Source organism: Sebastes fasciatus, chromosome 12 (genome assembly GCF_043250625.1).
Source record: "Sebastes fasciatus isolate fSebFas1 chromosome 12, fSebFas1.pri, whole genome shotgun sequence".
NCBI classification, from domain to species: domain Eukaryota; kingdom Metazoa; phylum Chordata; class Actinopteri; order Perciformes; family Sebastidae; genus Sebastes; species Sebastes fasciatus.
This window is the reverse complement of record NC_133806.1, coordinates 14,511,768-14,526,741: the sequence shown is the minus strand read 5'-3', so window position 1 is coordinate 14,526,741 and position 14,974 is coordinate 14,511,768. Positions and strand designations below refer to the sequence as shown.

At 35.7% G+C, this 14,974-nt stretch overlaps 1 protein-coding gene across 1 annotated transcript; it reads left to right on the top strand.

Moving 5' to 3' along the window:
• The first annotated feature begins 1,729 nt into the window (after positions 1 to 1,729).
• On the top strand, positions 1,730 to 14,630 carry opn9 (opsin 9). The gene is made up of 9 exons (XM_074652434.1): positions 1,730 to 1,855; positions 3,105 to 3,261; positions 10,682 to 10,832; positions 10,984 to 11,123; positions 11,419 to 11,557; positions 11,697 to 11,811; positions 13,404 to 13,484; positions 13,562 to 14,099; positions 14,208 to 14,630. The coding sequence occupies exons 2-9, from the start codon at positions 3,153 to 3,155 to the stop codon at positions 14,471 to 14,473; spliced, it is 1,539 nt and encodes a 512-aa protein (XP_074508535.1). The 5' UTR covers positions 1,730 to 1,855; positions 3,105 to 3,152; the 3' UTR covers positions 14,474 to 14,630.
• Positions 14,631 to 14,974: the final 344 nt, after the last annotated feature.

The window sequence follows — 14,974 nt, the reverse complement described above, 5'->3', positions numbered from 1 at the left end:
GTTTAGGAAGTTTAGTGGTGTTTTCCTTTCAAAGGATGTTTTCATTCTGCTAAACTAAGGCTGCGATTAATTGATTAGTTGTCAACTATTAAATGAATCGCCGACTATTTTGATAATCGATCGGTTTGAGTAATTTTTTAAAAGAAAAAAAAAAGTTAATTCTCTGATTCCAGCTTCTTTAATGTTAATATTGTCTGGTTTCTTTACTTCTCTATGACAATAAACTGAATATCTTTGAGTTGTGGACAAAACAAGACATTTGAGGACGTCATTTTGGGCTTTGGGAAACAACATTTTTCACCATTTTCTGACATTTTATAGACCAAACAACTGATCGATTAATTGAGAAAATAATCAACACATTAATCAACAATGAAAATAATTGTTAGTTGCAGCTCTAAACTGAACTCTATTTGAGTTTCGCGGAAAATAGATTTTTTGTGAAAGGTCTTAGGATATTGATGACTTCACAACAAAACCATTAATTTCTATCAGATCAAGACAACAATGTGATTAATTCCTCCAGTAAAATATATAATATTAATATGAGAACAGCCTTTACAATCAGTGGTAGTAAGTACATTTACTCAAGTACTGTACTCAAGTGAGATACTTGTACTTTACTTGAGTATTTCCATTTCATGCTACTTTATACTCCTCCACTACATTTCTGAGGGAAGTATTGCACGTTTACTCCAGTACATTTGTTTTATACCGATAGTTTCTTTATAGATTCATAATAATAACATATAATATAATAATCTACAAATAAATTATGATGTACTATTGTGGATAAAGATACAATTTTATTGATCCATTGGTGAACATATATATATATATACGTATATATATATATATATACATATATATATATACGTATATATATTATTTTATTGTATTATATATTATTTTATATATATATATATATATATATATATATATATATATATATATATATATATATATATATATAAAATAATAGAATAACAAAAATAAAATAAGCCCCAACTCTACCAAAATAAGCCCCATATTTACCAGCTGCATTAATATGTACATTTAAGTATTTCACTTATTATTGCATCTATAATTCAATAACATAATATATTTTATTCTGAAGGGGGGCATTCTTCAAAATGAGTACATTTACTACAACACTTAACCTTTTCTTTGGTACTTTGAGCATATTTTGGAAAAATGGAAGATCAGACAACGAAGTTCACTTTGAGCCAAACATATTTATTTATAAATGTCAGTATTTTGTAACACATCTGCTCTCTGCCTTTCCTTTTATCTTCAAAATTGAAGCCACGGTTCTTCCATAATGACCATCTGACAATATGTCCTATATCCTGTGTGAAGAGTCCTTTTAAACCCAAACATTATGCAGTTTCTTTCACAGAGATGATTGAAATGTATTCAAAACCATACAAAGGGATAATATAGATTCAGTAGATGGGGGGAGCGGAGATACAAAGCGGGTCAGAGACTCTCAAGAAAAACCCACCCACTCTCGCCCTACTCCACCCTCTCTCTCTCTCTCTCTCTCTCTCTCTGTTTCTCTCTCTCTCTCTCTCTCTCTCTCTCTCTCTCACTCTCTGTTCTCTCTCTCTCTCTCTCTCTCTCTCTCTCTCTCTCTCTCTCTCTCTCTCTCTGGCTTAGAAATGATCAGCAAGAGCTGATCATTTCTAAGCCAGATTGTCAACAGAGACTTTTCTCTCCAGCTCTCCAGAGAAGTGCCACATGGATTTACAGAGATTAAGATTAAGATGATAATATATAAGAGACAATCTTTGCTATAAAGGCCAGCTGAGAGAGAGAGATCACAGGAAGGGACTGACTGGCAGACTAGAGGAAGGTGAGTGATGCTTGTTTTAATGTTTTCCTGCAGGTGTGTGTGTTTGCATTATGTACATCTCGGTCAGAGAGGGAAGAAAAGATTAAAGAAAAACCTTTTGATTATCACAGGAAACCCTTTTCTATTTTATCACCTTGCTGTTGTCTTGATGTGACTGTGTTCATTTAGCTTTTTATCACTGAGTTCATCACCTTTTGACCCTTTATCACTCATGAGACTCAGCTGACTGCCCGCTGGGAAAAATGATTGAGGAGAGGGTCCTTGTTTTTTCCCTGTCACCACTTATTACGCAGAGTCATCAACTAACCTTTATTTTTATAGTTACTCATTTATTTATCTTAAGTAACAGGATACTTCCTGGTATTCTTTTACATAGACAGACACCCCTCTGATTCACACTTCTACTATATGGGGTCCCAAGATAATCCTTTTTTTTTTTCAAAAACAAAAAGACAACAAATAATGACAGTGACAGTAATAACATGGCATTGAAATTAGTTTACAAAAGGAAAAAAGACAAGGAAAATAAATATATGTGTTTTTTAATAAATAAAAATGTTTGTAAAATAACTTTGTATACACAAATTAAACTAAATGAACATAAAGAAATTCCCAAGATAATCATGAAACATTAACAAATAATGGAAAACTGTATAATATTTGAAGAAATGTCAGATCTTCCCAATAAAGCTGCTCGTTATGTTGCAATCAGAGAAGATCTGTCAGCCAGAGGTGGCACAATGGCGTTACAAGATCTGCATTAATTTACATTAATCTTCTATATAACTGTCAACATGTTATCATTATTTATGTCTGAAGAACCACCTCTCAAGGAATCTAATTACAGTAATAAAAAGTCAGCAGAGGAGAGAGAAATGTGTTGTTTTTTTTAAGTTTGCATGAGCAGTGACAGAAAAATATTATTTTTAATTTGAATAATAATTTGAAACTTAGAGCTCTGCACTGTAAAATATCGTGCTGTCCGTCGCTCACTATCCTGTTTTAAAAGCTCTGTGTTCTCTTAAGCTGGATGTTTAAAATGTAATTTTTGCACATTAAGAGCTTTAAAGAGAGAGATTAAAATTGAGTGAAAATCTTCAGCTGAAACCACGCAGAGATCAGAGTACAGAGTATACTAATACCTGTGCTGCATGACATGAGAAAATGTTTCTTCGACAAGCAGCTAATTCCACTTTGTAGTCGTCGTAGTGTCACAGTGTTTTAAATTCTTCTGTTTTTGTGCCGTCAGTGTCTTTTTGAAGCTCTGTATGCTGCTGTGGGTCGGTGCAGTTCATCCATGGGAGAGAATGGCTCCTGGTTTGTCCCCTCGTCCATCCATCCACTGTTCCTCTCCCAACTGTCCCCCTATGCAGACCTAGCCGTCGCTGCCTTCCTCACCTTCACAGGTAAGTCTGGTTTCAGAGAACACTTTTATCATTATGTCTGTCTCAGGTTTGTTTTAGTGATGAGATTTTATCCACTCTTGTTTTGAAGAAAAGCGACATTCTAGTCAGGATCCCAAGTTTCCAAAAATACCAAATATATAATACTAACTAGAATGGCACTCGGAGAGCGCAGACCTCCGCCAAGCTGCCCAAGTACGATTTCCCCCCATCTCCGTGCAGCTTGCTCCATCATCCACAGCATAAAACATTTCATTCAAACTGGACAGAAACAAAGTAAAACTCACCTAAACTGTCGCCGTTACTCTTTACAACAATCACCAAGTGTGCTTTGGTTGAACTCAACTGTAATTTCACCGAGTTTAATGTGAAAAAACGTTGAATCTACAGGTAAAAAAAAAAAAAAAAGTCTGAAAAATGTCCCACAAAAAAGACTCTGAAAAATGTCTAAAAAAAGTTTGAAAAATGTTGGAAAAGAAGTCTAAACAATGTCTGAAAAATGTCCCCCAAAAAAAGTCTGAAAAAATGGCCGTAAAAAAAAAGTCTGAAAAATGTCTGAAATTTTTTTTTGAAAAATGTTGGAGAAAAAAAAGTCTAAACATTGTCTGAAAAAGGTAAAAAAAAAAAGTCTGAAAAAATGTCCATAAAAAAAAAAGTCTGAAAAATGTCCCCCAAAAAAAGTCTGAAAAAATGGCCGTAAAAAAAAAAGTCTGAAAAATGTCCCACAAAAAAGACTGAAAAATGTCTGAAAAAGAAGTTTGAAAAATGTTGGAGAAAAAAAAGTCTGAAAAATGTGTGAAAAAAAATGTCTAAAAAAAGTGTGAAAAATGTTGGAAAAGAAGTCTAAACAATGTCTGAAAAAGGTAAAAAAAAAAGTCTGAAAAAATGTCCCACAAAAAAAGTCTGAAAAAATGTCCGTAAAAAAAAAAGTCTGGAAAATGTCCCACAAAAAAGACTCTGAAAAATGTCTGAAATTTTTTTTTGAAAAATGTTGGAGAAAAAAAAGTCTAAACATTGTCTGAAAAAGGTAAAAAAAAAAAGTCTGAAAAAATGTCCATAAAAAAAAAAGTCTGAAAAATGTCCCCCAAAAAAAGTCTGAAAAAATGGCCGTAAAAAAAAAAGTCTGAAAAATGTCCCACAAAAAAGACTGAAAAATGTCTGAAAAAGAAGTTTGAAAAATGTTGGAGAAAAAAAAGTCTGAAAAATGTGTGAAAAAAAATGTCTAAAAAAAGTCTGAAAAATGTTGGAAAAGAAGTCTAAACAATGTCTGAAAAAGGTAAAAAAAAAAGTCTGAAAAATGTCCCACAAAAAAAGTCTGAAAAAATGTCCGTAAAAAAAAAAGTCTGGAAAATGTCCCACAAAAAAGACTCTGAAAAATGTCTGAAATTTTTTTTTGAAAAATGTTGGAGAAAAAAAAGTCTAAACATTGTCTGAAAAAGGTAAAAAAAAAAGCCTGAAAAAATGTCCGTAAAAAAAAAAGTCTGAAAAATGTCCCACAAAAAAGACTCTGAAAAATGTCTGAAAAAGAAGTTTGAAAAATGTGTGAAAAAAAAATGTCTAAAAAAAAGTTTGAAAAATGTTGGAAAAGAAGTCTAAACAATGTCTGAAAAAGAAGTTTGAAAAATGTTGGAGAAAAAAAAGTCTGAAAAATGTGTGAAAAAAAAATGTCTAAAAAAAGTGTGAAAAATGTCTGAAAAAAAAATGTCTAAAAAAAAGTGTGAAAAATGTTGGAAAAGAAGTCTAAACAATGTCTGAAAAAGGTAAAAAAAAAAGTCTGAAAAATGTCCCACAAAAAAAGTCTGAAAAAATGTCCGTAAAAAAAAAAGTCTGGAAAATGTCCCACAAAAAAGACTCTGAAAAATGTCTGAAATTTTTTTTTGAAAAATGTTGGAGAAAAAAAAGTCTAAACATTGTCTGAAAAAGGTAAAAAAAAAAAGTCTGAAAAAATGTCCATAAAAAAAAAAGTCTGAAAAATGTCCCCCAAAAAAAGTCTGAAAAAATGGCCGTAAAAAAAAAAGTCTGAAAAATGTCCCACAAAAAAGACTGAAAAATGTCTGAAAAAGAAGTTTGAAAAATGTTGGAGAAAAAAAAGTCTGAAAAATGTGTGAAAAAAAATGTCTAAAAAAAGTCTGAAAAATGTTGGAAAAGAAGTCTAAACAATGTCTGAAAAAGGTAAAAAAAAAAGTCTGAAAAATGTCCCACAAAAAAAGTCTGAAAAAATGTCCGTAAAAAAAAAAGTCTGGAAAATGTCCCACAAAAAAGACTCTGAAAAATGTCTGAAATTTTTTTTTGAAAAATGTTGGAGAAAAAAAAGTCTAAACATTGTCTGAAAAAGGTAAAAAAAAAAGCCTGAAAAAATGTCCGTAAAAAAAAAAGTCTGAAAAATGTCCCACAAAAAAGACTCTGAAAAATGTCTGAAAAAGAAGTTTGAAAAATGTGTGAAAAAAAAATGTCTAAAAAAAAGTTTGAAAAATGTTGGAAAAGAAGTCTAAACAATGTCTGAAAAAGAAGTTTGAAAAATGTTGGAGAAAAAAAAGTCTGAAAAATGTGTGAAAAAAAAATGTCTAAAAAAAGTGTGAAAAATGTCTGAAAAAAAAATGTCTAAAAAAAAGTGTGAAAAATGTTGGAAAAGAAGTCTAAACAATGTCTGAAAAAGGTAAAAAAAAAAGTCTGAAAAATGTCCCACAAAAAAAGTCTGAAAAAATGTCCGTAAAAAAAAAAGTCTGGAAAATGTCCCACAAAAAAGACTCTGAAAAATGTCTGAAATTTTTTTTTGAAAAATGTTGGAGAAAAAAAAGTCTAAACATTGTCTGAAAAAGGTAAAAAAAAAAAGTCTGAAAAAATGTCCATAAAAAAAAAAGTCTGAAAAATGTCCCCCAAAAAAAGTCTGAAAAAATGGCCGTAAAAAAAAAAGTCTGAAAAATGTCCCACAAAAAAGACTGAAAAATGTCTGAAAAAGAAGTTTGAAAAATGTTGGAGAAAAAAAAGTCTGAAAAATGTGTGAAAAAAAATGTCTAAAAAAAGTCTGAAAAATGTTGGAAAAGAAGTCTAAACAATGTCTGAAAAAGGTAAAAAAAAAAGTCTGAAAAATGTCCCACAAAAAAAGTCTGAAAAAATGTCCGTAAAAAAAAAAGTCTGGAAAATGTCCCACAAAAAAGACTCTGAAAAATGTCTGAAATTTTTTTTTGAAAAATGTTGGAGAAAAAAAAGTCTAAACATTGTCTGAAAAAGGTAAAAAAAAAAGCCTGAAAAAATGTCCGTAAAAAAAAAAGTCTGAAAAATGTCCCACAAAAAAGACTCTGAAAAATGTCTGAAAAAGAAGTTTGAAAAATGTGTGAAAAAAAAATGTCTAAAAAAAAGTTTGAAAAATGTTGGAAAAGAAGTCTAAACAATGTCTGAAAAAGAAGTTTGAAAAATGTTGGAGAAAAAAAAGTCTGAAAAATGTGTGAAAAAAAAATGTCTAAAAAAAGTGTGAAAAATGTCTGAAAAAAAAATGTCTAAAAAAAAGTGTGAAAAATGTTGGAAAAGAAGTCTAAACAATGTCTGAAAAAGGTAAAAAAAAAAGTCTGAAAAATGTCCCACAAAAAAAGTCTGAAAAAATGTCCGTAAAAAAAAAAGTCTGGAAAATGTCCCACAAAAAAGACTCTGAAAAATGTCTGAAATTTTTTTTTGAAAAATGTTGGAGAAAAAAAAGTCTAAACATTGTCTGAAAAAGGTAAAAAAAAAAAGTCTGAAAAAATGTCCATAAAAAAAAAAGTCTGAAAAATGTCCCCCAAAAAAAGTCTGAAAAAATGGCCGTAAAAAAAAAAGTCTGAAAAATGTCCCACAAAAAAGACTGAAAAATGTCTGAAAAAGAAGTTTGAAAAATGTTGGAGAAAAAAAAGTCTGAAAAATGTGTGAAAAAAAATGTCTAAAAAAAGTCTGAAAAATGTTGGAAAAGAAGTCTAAACAATGTCTGAAAAAGGTAAAAAAAAAAGTCTGAAAAATGTCCCACAAAAAAAGTCTGAAAAAATGTCCGTAAAAAAAAAAGTCTGGAAAATGTCCCACAAAAAAGACTCTGAAAAATGTCTGAAATTTTTTTTTGAAAAATGTTGGAGAAAAAAAAGTCTAAACATTGTCTGAAAAAGGTAAAAAAAAAAGCCTGAAAAAATGTCCGTAAAAAAAAAAGTCTGAAAAATGTCCCACAAAAAAGACTCTGAAAAATGTCTGAAAAAGAAGTTTGAAAAATGTGTGAAAAAAAAATGTCTAAAAAAAAGTTTGAAAAATGTTGGAAAAGAAGTCTAAACAATGTCTGAAAAAGAAGTTTGAAAAATGTTGGAGAAAAAAAAGTCTGAAAAATGTGTGAAAAAAAAATGTCTAAAAAAAGTGTGAAAAATGTCTGAAAAAAAAATGTCTAAAAAAAAGTGTGAAAAATGTTGGAAAAGAAGTCTAAACAATGTCTGAAAAATGTCCCACAAAAAAGACTGAAAAATGTCTGACATTTTTTTTAAATGTTGGAGAAAAAAAAGTCTTTAAAATGTCCCCAAAAAAGTCTGAAAAAAGTCTGAAAAATGTCTGAAAAAAAGTCTTTAAAATGTCCCACAAAGAAGACTGAAAAATGTCTGAAAAAAAGATTTGAAAAATGACCTTTTACATGCACAAGAAACTAAACTAAATCTAACACACTAAAGGTGTTAAACCAAACTAAACTAAAGGTTAAAAGCACAAAAGCATAATAGGTCCTCTTTAATCACCATAGATTATTTGTCTCTTAGTATTTCAGTAAGTGTAATATACTATAGCTCCAATGAAGTGGGGCAATAAGCAAACACAGTATATATAATATACTTTACCTCAGACTGAATAGAAAATATATTGTTTATATATCTTTAAACCTACTTAAAGGAACATTTGAATGGGAATATTGGTGTTCAAGTGATTGCTATACCATCCTAGTTGCACATTGTAAAAGACAGAAATATTTCAAAATATGACAGTGTGTTGTGAGAACTCAAAGTTTATGTGTGTGACTGACTTATTTACCGTGATGGGGATAAGAAAAGTTTTCATTATGTTCAGTAGTCAATGCAAAAGACCAAACCAGACATTGTCTCATTAAAACAGACAGTTCTCATTGCATTCATTACCTTCATTGTTTGCATAACAAATCAATGCAGCTACAGATAAGCCAAACGTGTTCATTTGGGCTTTGTCTGAGTTGATTGTCTTTCTGTGGAGCAGGGTGAGTGATCAGGCGGATGCAGAGCAGTTGGTGAGTGTGTGTTGAAGAGAGGAACATAGGTGAATAACTGTGCATTAATCCAGTCTGACACCCTGTCGCTCACATGTAATCATGCAAAACTGTCATTTCTAGGATTTAAAGGAACAGTGTGTAACATTTTGGGGGATCTATTAGCAGAAATGGAATATAATATTCATAACTATGTTTTCATTAGTGTATAATCACCTGAAACTAAGAGTCGTGTTTTCGTTAGCTTAGAATGAGCCTTTCATATCTACATAAGGAGCGGGTCCTCTTCACGGAATCCACCATGTTGCACCGCCATGTTTCTACTGTAGCACAGAACGGACAAACCAAACACTGGCTCTAGACAGACCCTCTCACATTTTTACGTTACCTGAAGGCCACCGTAGTTCTCCGACACGCTTGTGAAACTGTGGTAACGTGAGCGGCTTAGTGCAAAACCGTGGTACCACCAGCCGCCGTCTGAAGTCCGTTACTCCTAAAGTAGTGTTATTATGGTAAGGATGGCCTCTGAGCGAGGCGAATGGCGTTACCACAGTTTTGCACTCGGCGGCACACGTTACTACAGTCTTGGAAAGGGTGGAGTAAGCGGATGGTCGTGTGTAGAAGGTAACCCACAAGTTGCAAAACTCTCGCGAGATGGTTGAGGTTCGGATTGGTCATCTGGCAGCAAGTCTTGTGAGATTTTTCACATGTTTTTGCAACTTGTGAGTTACCTTCTAGACACTCTTGGTTGCAATCTGCAACTACACAACTAGATGCCGCCACATCCTATACACTGTACCTTTAAAGGAACATTTTAATGGGAATATTGGTGTTCAAGTGATTACAATACCATCCTATTTGCACACTGTAAAAGACAGAAATACTTCACAAATATGTAAAAATATGATAATGTGTAGTGAGACTGACTTATTATTTACCCGTGATGAGGATAAGAAAAGTTTTAATTTGATTCAGTAGTCAAAATGACTACACTCTCATTAAAACTGACAGTTCAGGCCGTCTGAATACAAACACTTTGCCTCTGAATCTGAAACAATACTCATTGCTTCACCGTTTGCACAACATATCAGTGAAGCTACAGATAAACAGACGCTCTGCTCTCTCAGTCAAACATATTAATTTGGGCTTTGTCTGGCTGAGTTGATTGCCTTTCTGTGGAGCAGGGTGAGTCATAGTGAGTGTTCAGGCGGATGCAGAGTGGTTGGTTAGTTCAGTGTGTAGGATTTGGCAGCATCTAGTGGTGTGGTTTTAGATTGCAACCAACTGAGTACTCACTCCGTTCACTCCTCCGTTTCCAAGACTGCGGTAATGTGAACAGCCGAGTGCAAAACCGTGGTAACGCTATCTGCCTCGCTCAGAGGCTGTCCTTACCATAATAACAGTACTTTATCCATCCATCCATCATCTGTAACCGCTTATCCTATTCAGGGTTGCGGGAGGGCTCACGTTACTGCAGTTTCACACGCGTGTCAGAGAATTACGGTGGCCTTCAGGTAACGTAAAAAACATAGAATGTTTATAAGAAGTGGACGTAATCACCACCGTGACGACACCCATTGGTTTGTAGACTGCTGTCAATCACAAGGTAGCCACGTCCTAAAGCATCCCCTGCTTTATGGTCTATTTGACTCTAAATGGGACCATCATTTACTAAATGAACTTCATGCTGTATTGAAGAAGACTTGAAACTAGCGATTGAGACCATAAACTCATGTTTACAATGTTTACTGAGGTAATAAATCAGGTGAGAAGTAGACTCATTTTCTCATAGACTTCTATACAATCAGACTTCTTTTTACGACCAGAGGAGTCGCCCCCTGCTGGCTGTTAGAAAGAATGCAAGTTTATGGCACTTCCACATTGGCTTCACTTCTCAGACCTGGAGGTTGCCACCTGGTAAAAACGTGAAAGTCTCTCTCTAGAGTCAGTGTTTGGTTTGTCCAGTCTGGGCTACTGTAGAAACATGGCGGACTCCGTGAAGAGGACCTGCTCCCTATATGAAGGGCTCATTCTAAGCTAACAAAAACACAATGATTCTTAATTTCAGGTGATTATACTTTAATGAAAACATAGTTATGAATATTATATTCCCCCTCTGGTCCATGAAATGTTACACACTGATCCTTTAGAGTCACTTCTTCATTCTTTTCCTCACCATTACTCTTTCTCCAGGTGTTGCATCAGTGCTGGGCAACGGCACGGTGTTGTTAGTCTACTGTAGGAAACGGAAGAAGCTCAGACCTCCAGAGCTCATGACCATCAACCTGGCCCTTTGCGATTTCGGCTATAGCCTCCTGGGAGGGCCATTTTTCATCATTTCCAGGTACAGAACTTTGTTATCAACCAATACATAGCCAGGCATGAATCCAGGGTGATTACAAACAACACCCAGACCAGCAGCCATTCGTCAGAGACAGAAGGTGATGATCCATTGAGCGGGGAAACTAAAGCCCTCCTCTGCCTCTTTCTTTCAGCCTGTGTCATGCCTGGGTGTTTGGGGAGACAGGGTGCCTTTGGTATGGCATTCAGGGCTTTGTGTTTGGCATCGGCTCTCTGCTCACCACCTGTCTCATCTCTCTGGACCGCTGCCTGAAGATCTGCTGCTTAAGATATGGCAAGTCGTAGATCTTCCACTGCACACAAGCATGATTGCACTCTAAGTCCATCTGACTCCTCCTGAATAAATTGGAGCTTTTCTTGTTGCCACGCAGGCTTTAACACAAACCTTACTGACGCAATATTGTAGTCTGTAGAAGACCCTCCTTTTCCTCAACAAATGTATTGATTTAAAGAGTTATTGATTTAAACGCCATTCATTGATTGATGATTGCTTAGTTAACACTAAAGGTTAATTAAACCTGCTGATGTTTCAAGAAAATGGTGATATGTTAAGCGTCTCGGCTCTCTAGGTCAATGGATTGAGAGGCGCCATGTGTCTCTGTCGCTGGCGCTGGTGTGGGTTTACACATTGTTCTGGGCCTTGCTGCCTGCTTTTGGCTTTGGAAGTTATGGACCAGAACCTTATGGGACCAGCTGCACCATCAACTGGTAATCTCTGATTTCATTTACAGTCTATTGTTTTACGTACAAAAAATGTTTGCAGATGTCTGTCTCTGATTTGTATTCTTCATGCATTTGCAGACAAACACTTGAGCGATAACCAGTCTGCCTCTATCTCTATTTCAAGGTGGAGAATGAGGTCGTCTCTAAACGACAGGATCTATATTCTCCTCATCCTGGTATTGTGCTTCGGAATTCCCACGCTCACCATCGTTGCTTCATATTTGGCCATCCTCTTGACGGTGAGGACAACTGCTGCTTCATGACACAAAATGGAGGGTCTGGGAGCTGTGTCTGTACTCTGTCATCATTTTGTTGAGGTGTATTAGTCACTTGATAAATCTAGAATATGAAAATTGAAACTCTGGCACCCCCTAGTGATTATACAGAAAAAAACTTAAGTTCTTATTGATTATTTTATATCTTTTTCTGTAAGATGCAGTGTTTTTAAATGGAAAGTGCTTTTAGTTTTGTGTGATGCAATATTTATTCTCTGTACCCCTGTCTGAACTTTAACACATGCCATAACTCTTCTTCCCCGGGACTGCTGATGAAATGTAGCTATCCAGATAACTCAGGGACAGACAATGACTATCCATCGTCCCTGTTAAAAAAAAAAGATTGTTAAAAACAAAAAAGACAGCAGACAGACTGTGGCAGACAGCAATCTACATACCACTACCTCCTCTGGGAATGAAGGGATTACCAAATGAGCAAAGAAAAAAAAAAAACAGGCCCTATTGACCCAGATGCTCAGGGCCCCCAGAGGCCCTTGATTCATTGTGTGTCAGTTGGTTTGTGGTAGATTTATTAATTGTACATTTCTTTAAAGGAACAGTGTGTAACCTTTCGGGGGATTTATTAGCAGAAATGGAATATAATATTCATACCTATGTTTCCTTTAGTGTATAAGTGTAAGTGTGTTTTCGTCAGCTTAGAATGAGCCCTTCATATCAACATAGGGAGCGGGTCCTCTTCACAGAGTCCGCCATGTTGCTCCACCATGTTTCTACAGTAGCCCAGAACGGACAAACCAAACACTGGCTCTAGAGAGAGCCTTTCACGTTTTTACGTTACCTGAAGGCCGCCTTAGTTCTCCGGCACACTTGCGAAACTGCGGTAACGTGAGCCGCAGAGTGGAAAACGGTGGTACCGCCAGCCGCTGTCTGACTTCCGTTGCTCCTAAAGTAGTGTTATTATGGTAAGGATGACCTCTGAGCGAGGCGAATGCGTTATCATGGTTTTGGACTCTTCAGCTGACATTACCCCAGTCTTGGAAAGGGAGGAGTGAGGAGAGGGGTACTCAGTTAGTTGCAATCTGCAACCACACTGCTAGATACTCACAGATCCTACACACTGTACTGTTAAGAATATGCACCCCTATAAGTAAGGGATGATGTACAGCTAGCCGGTTATTGTTGTGAAATAAACCCCGACAGGGCAATGCCGCACCCCGACGTGGACCCCTGAAGGGGTATATTTTGCAACAATACGACCCGCTAGCTGTACATTATCCCACTTATTACACAGCTACTCACTTAAGAAATCAATAATTTGACACAAAAACGGTCCGCCAGAGTCGACATCAAAACTGCACCTGGGTTCTCATATCAGCGGCTGACCAATCGCAGATGAGGAACCACACAGACTGCGTTGCATAGCCTACATGTTAACAGATTTACAGGGCTGAAATTCACAAAAACTCCTCTATCAGAATCCTTTAAAATATTCTATAGTTGAATTAAAAATAGTTCACATGATGGCTTTAAGTTTTATATATGTTGTCCCTGTAGGAATACAAGAAAATGCTTGTAACTGTTGCTTCTGTTTTCAGGTCTACAGATCTAATCGCACTCTGGCATCTATATCGTTCTCCTCTGTCAGTCACACAAGCAAAGACATGAGACTTACAAAGGTAAACCCTGTGAGGATCATTTTCAGATTCCTTGATGCTCAACCTGCAGGAACAATAAAGCTGTATGTTTATTTCAGATGGCTGCTGTGGTGTGCACCACCTTCCTCCTGGCCTGGATGCCCTATGCGGCCGTGTCTCTGATCTCTGCACTCATTACCAGAGATGAACAAGAGGCATCTTTACAGACTGTGGTGGAGGAGTCTACTGATGTGGCCTCAAGCTCTCCAAATGCTCCAAAGATCCTGGACATCCCCTCATTTCTCAACTGGACCGCTACAGAATATTACAGACAAATCTATTACAATCCTGAGAACAAGTGGAGCAACATGAACAACATGAATTCAGCCTCCATTACCGGCCCGAGTGACGCCACGCCCAGGTCCACCATGGACAAAGAAGCTGAACCCATGACCAGGAGTCCTCAGCTGTTCTCCTGTCTCCCACCTGTAGTCACCTTGATCCCTGCTATGTTTGCCAAGTCCCACTGCATGATCAACCCTTTAATCTACCAGATCATGAACAGGGAGTTCAGGGATGACGTCTATGTGATGATGTTTGGCCAAGAGAAGGCAGAGAGGAGGCGAATGCAGGGGCGGAAAGAGAGCTTATGTGAAAGTAAGGAGCATAAGTTAACCTACCGCCACTGTTTATTGGAAAAATAGTATACATTTTTTTTTTTTGCAGGGCCATGTTTTGAGTCTCTTTTTCTTTCTTCTCTTTAAGGGAGCATCAGCCTCTCCTACTGCCAGAGCTGGAAGAGGAAAAGGAGCGACCCCATGTCTTTGTCTGTGGGAAGAAAAAACAGAAATCTGAAGAAACAGAAGAACCAAGGGAGCAGGAGCGGAGGAGGAACAGACACCTGGGCGGATGATGTCTCAGCGGTGGCTGATGCATTGGACTTTGCTTCCTTGGACTCAAGGCAACATGGAAAGACACTGCAGCATTGGTGTACAGAAGACCAGGAGGGAACCGAGAGGGTCCACATCTAGCACTGTCTAATAGATAAATAGATAGATAGGTAAAACGTGTGCTGCAAAATTACCAATTGGTGCTCTAATCAGCCAAAATAAATGAAATCAATGTGTTTGGGTTTACCATGGGTGTACAGGGCCTACTTCTAGTGCTGGTCTAGCATTCTGAGCAAAAATAAAAACAATTTATTTATGACAAAACAATTGTCTTTCTTTCCTTGTTGTCTTGTCATTTATATAAACATGTTTAATTGTGGGGCAGTCAAGCATAACAATTGTGCATTTTGCAATAAAAGTAACACATTTGGCCCAGATGTAGGTTTATATTATGAAAAGATATAGATATCGGGGTGCTGCAAATTTGTATATATATATATATGTATATATATACTGTATATATACATACATACATACACATACATATATATAAAAATATAAGAAAAAAAATAAATATTTTTATGATAATAATGAATAAATAAATAAAATAAAATTTAAAAAAGGAAAAAGAAGATACTACTA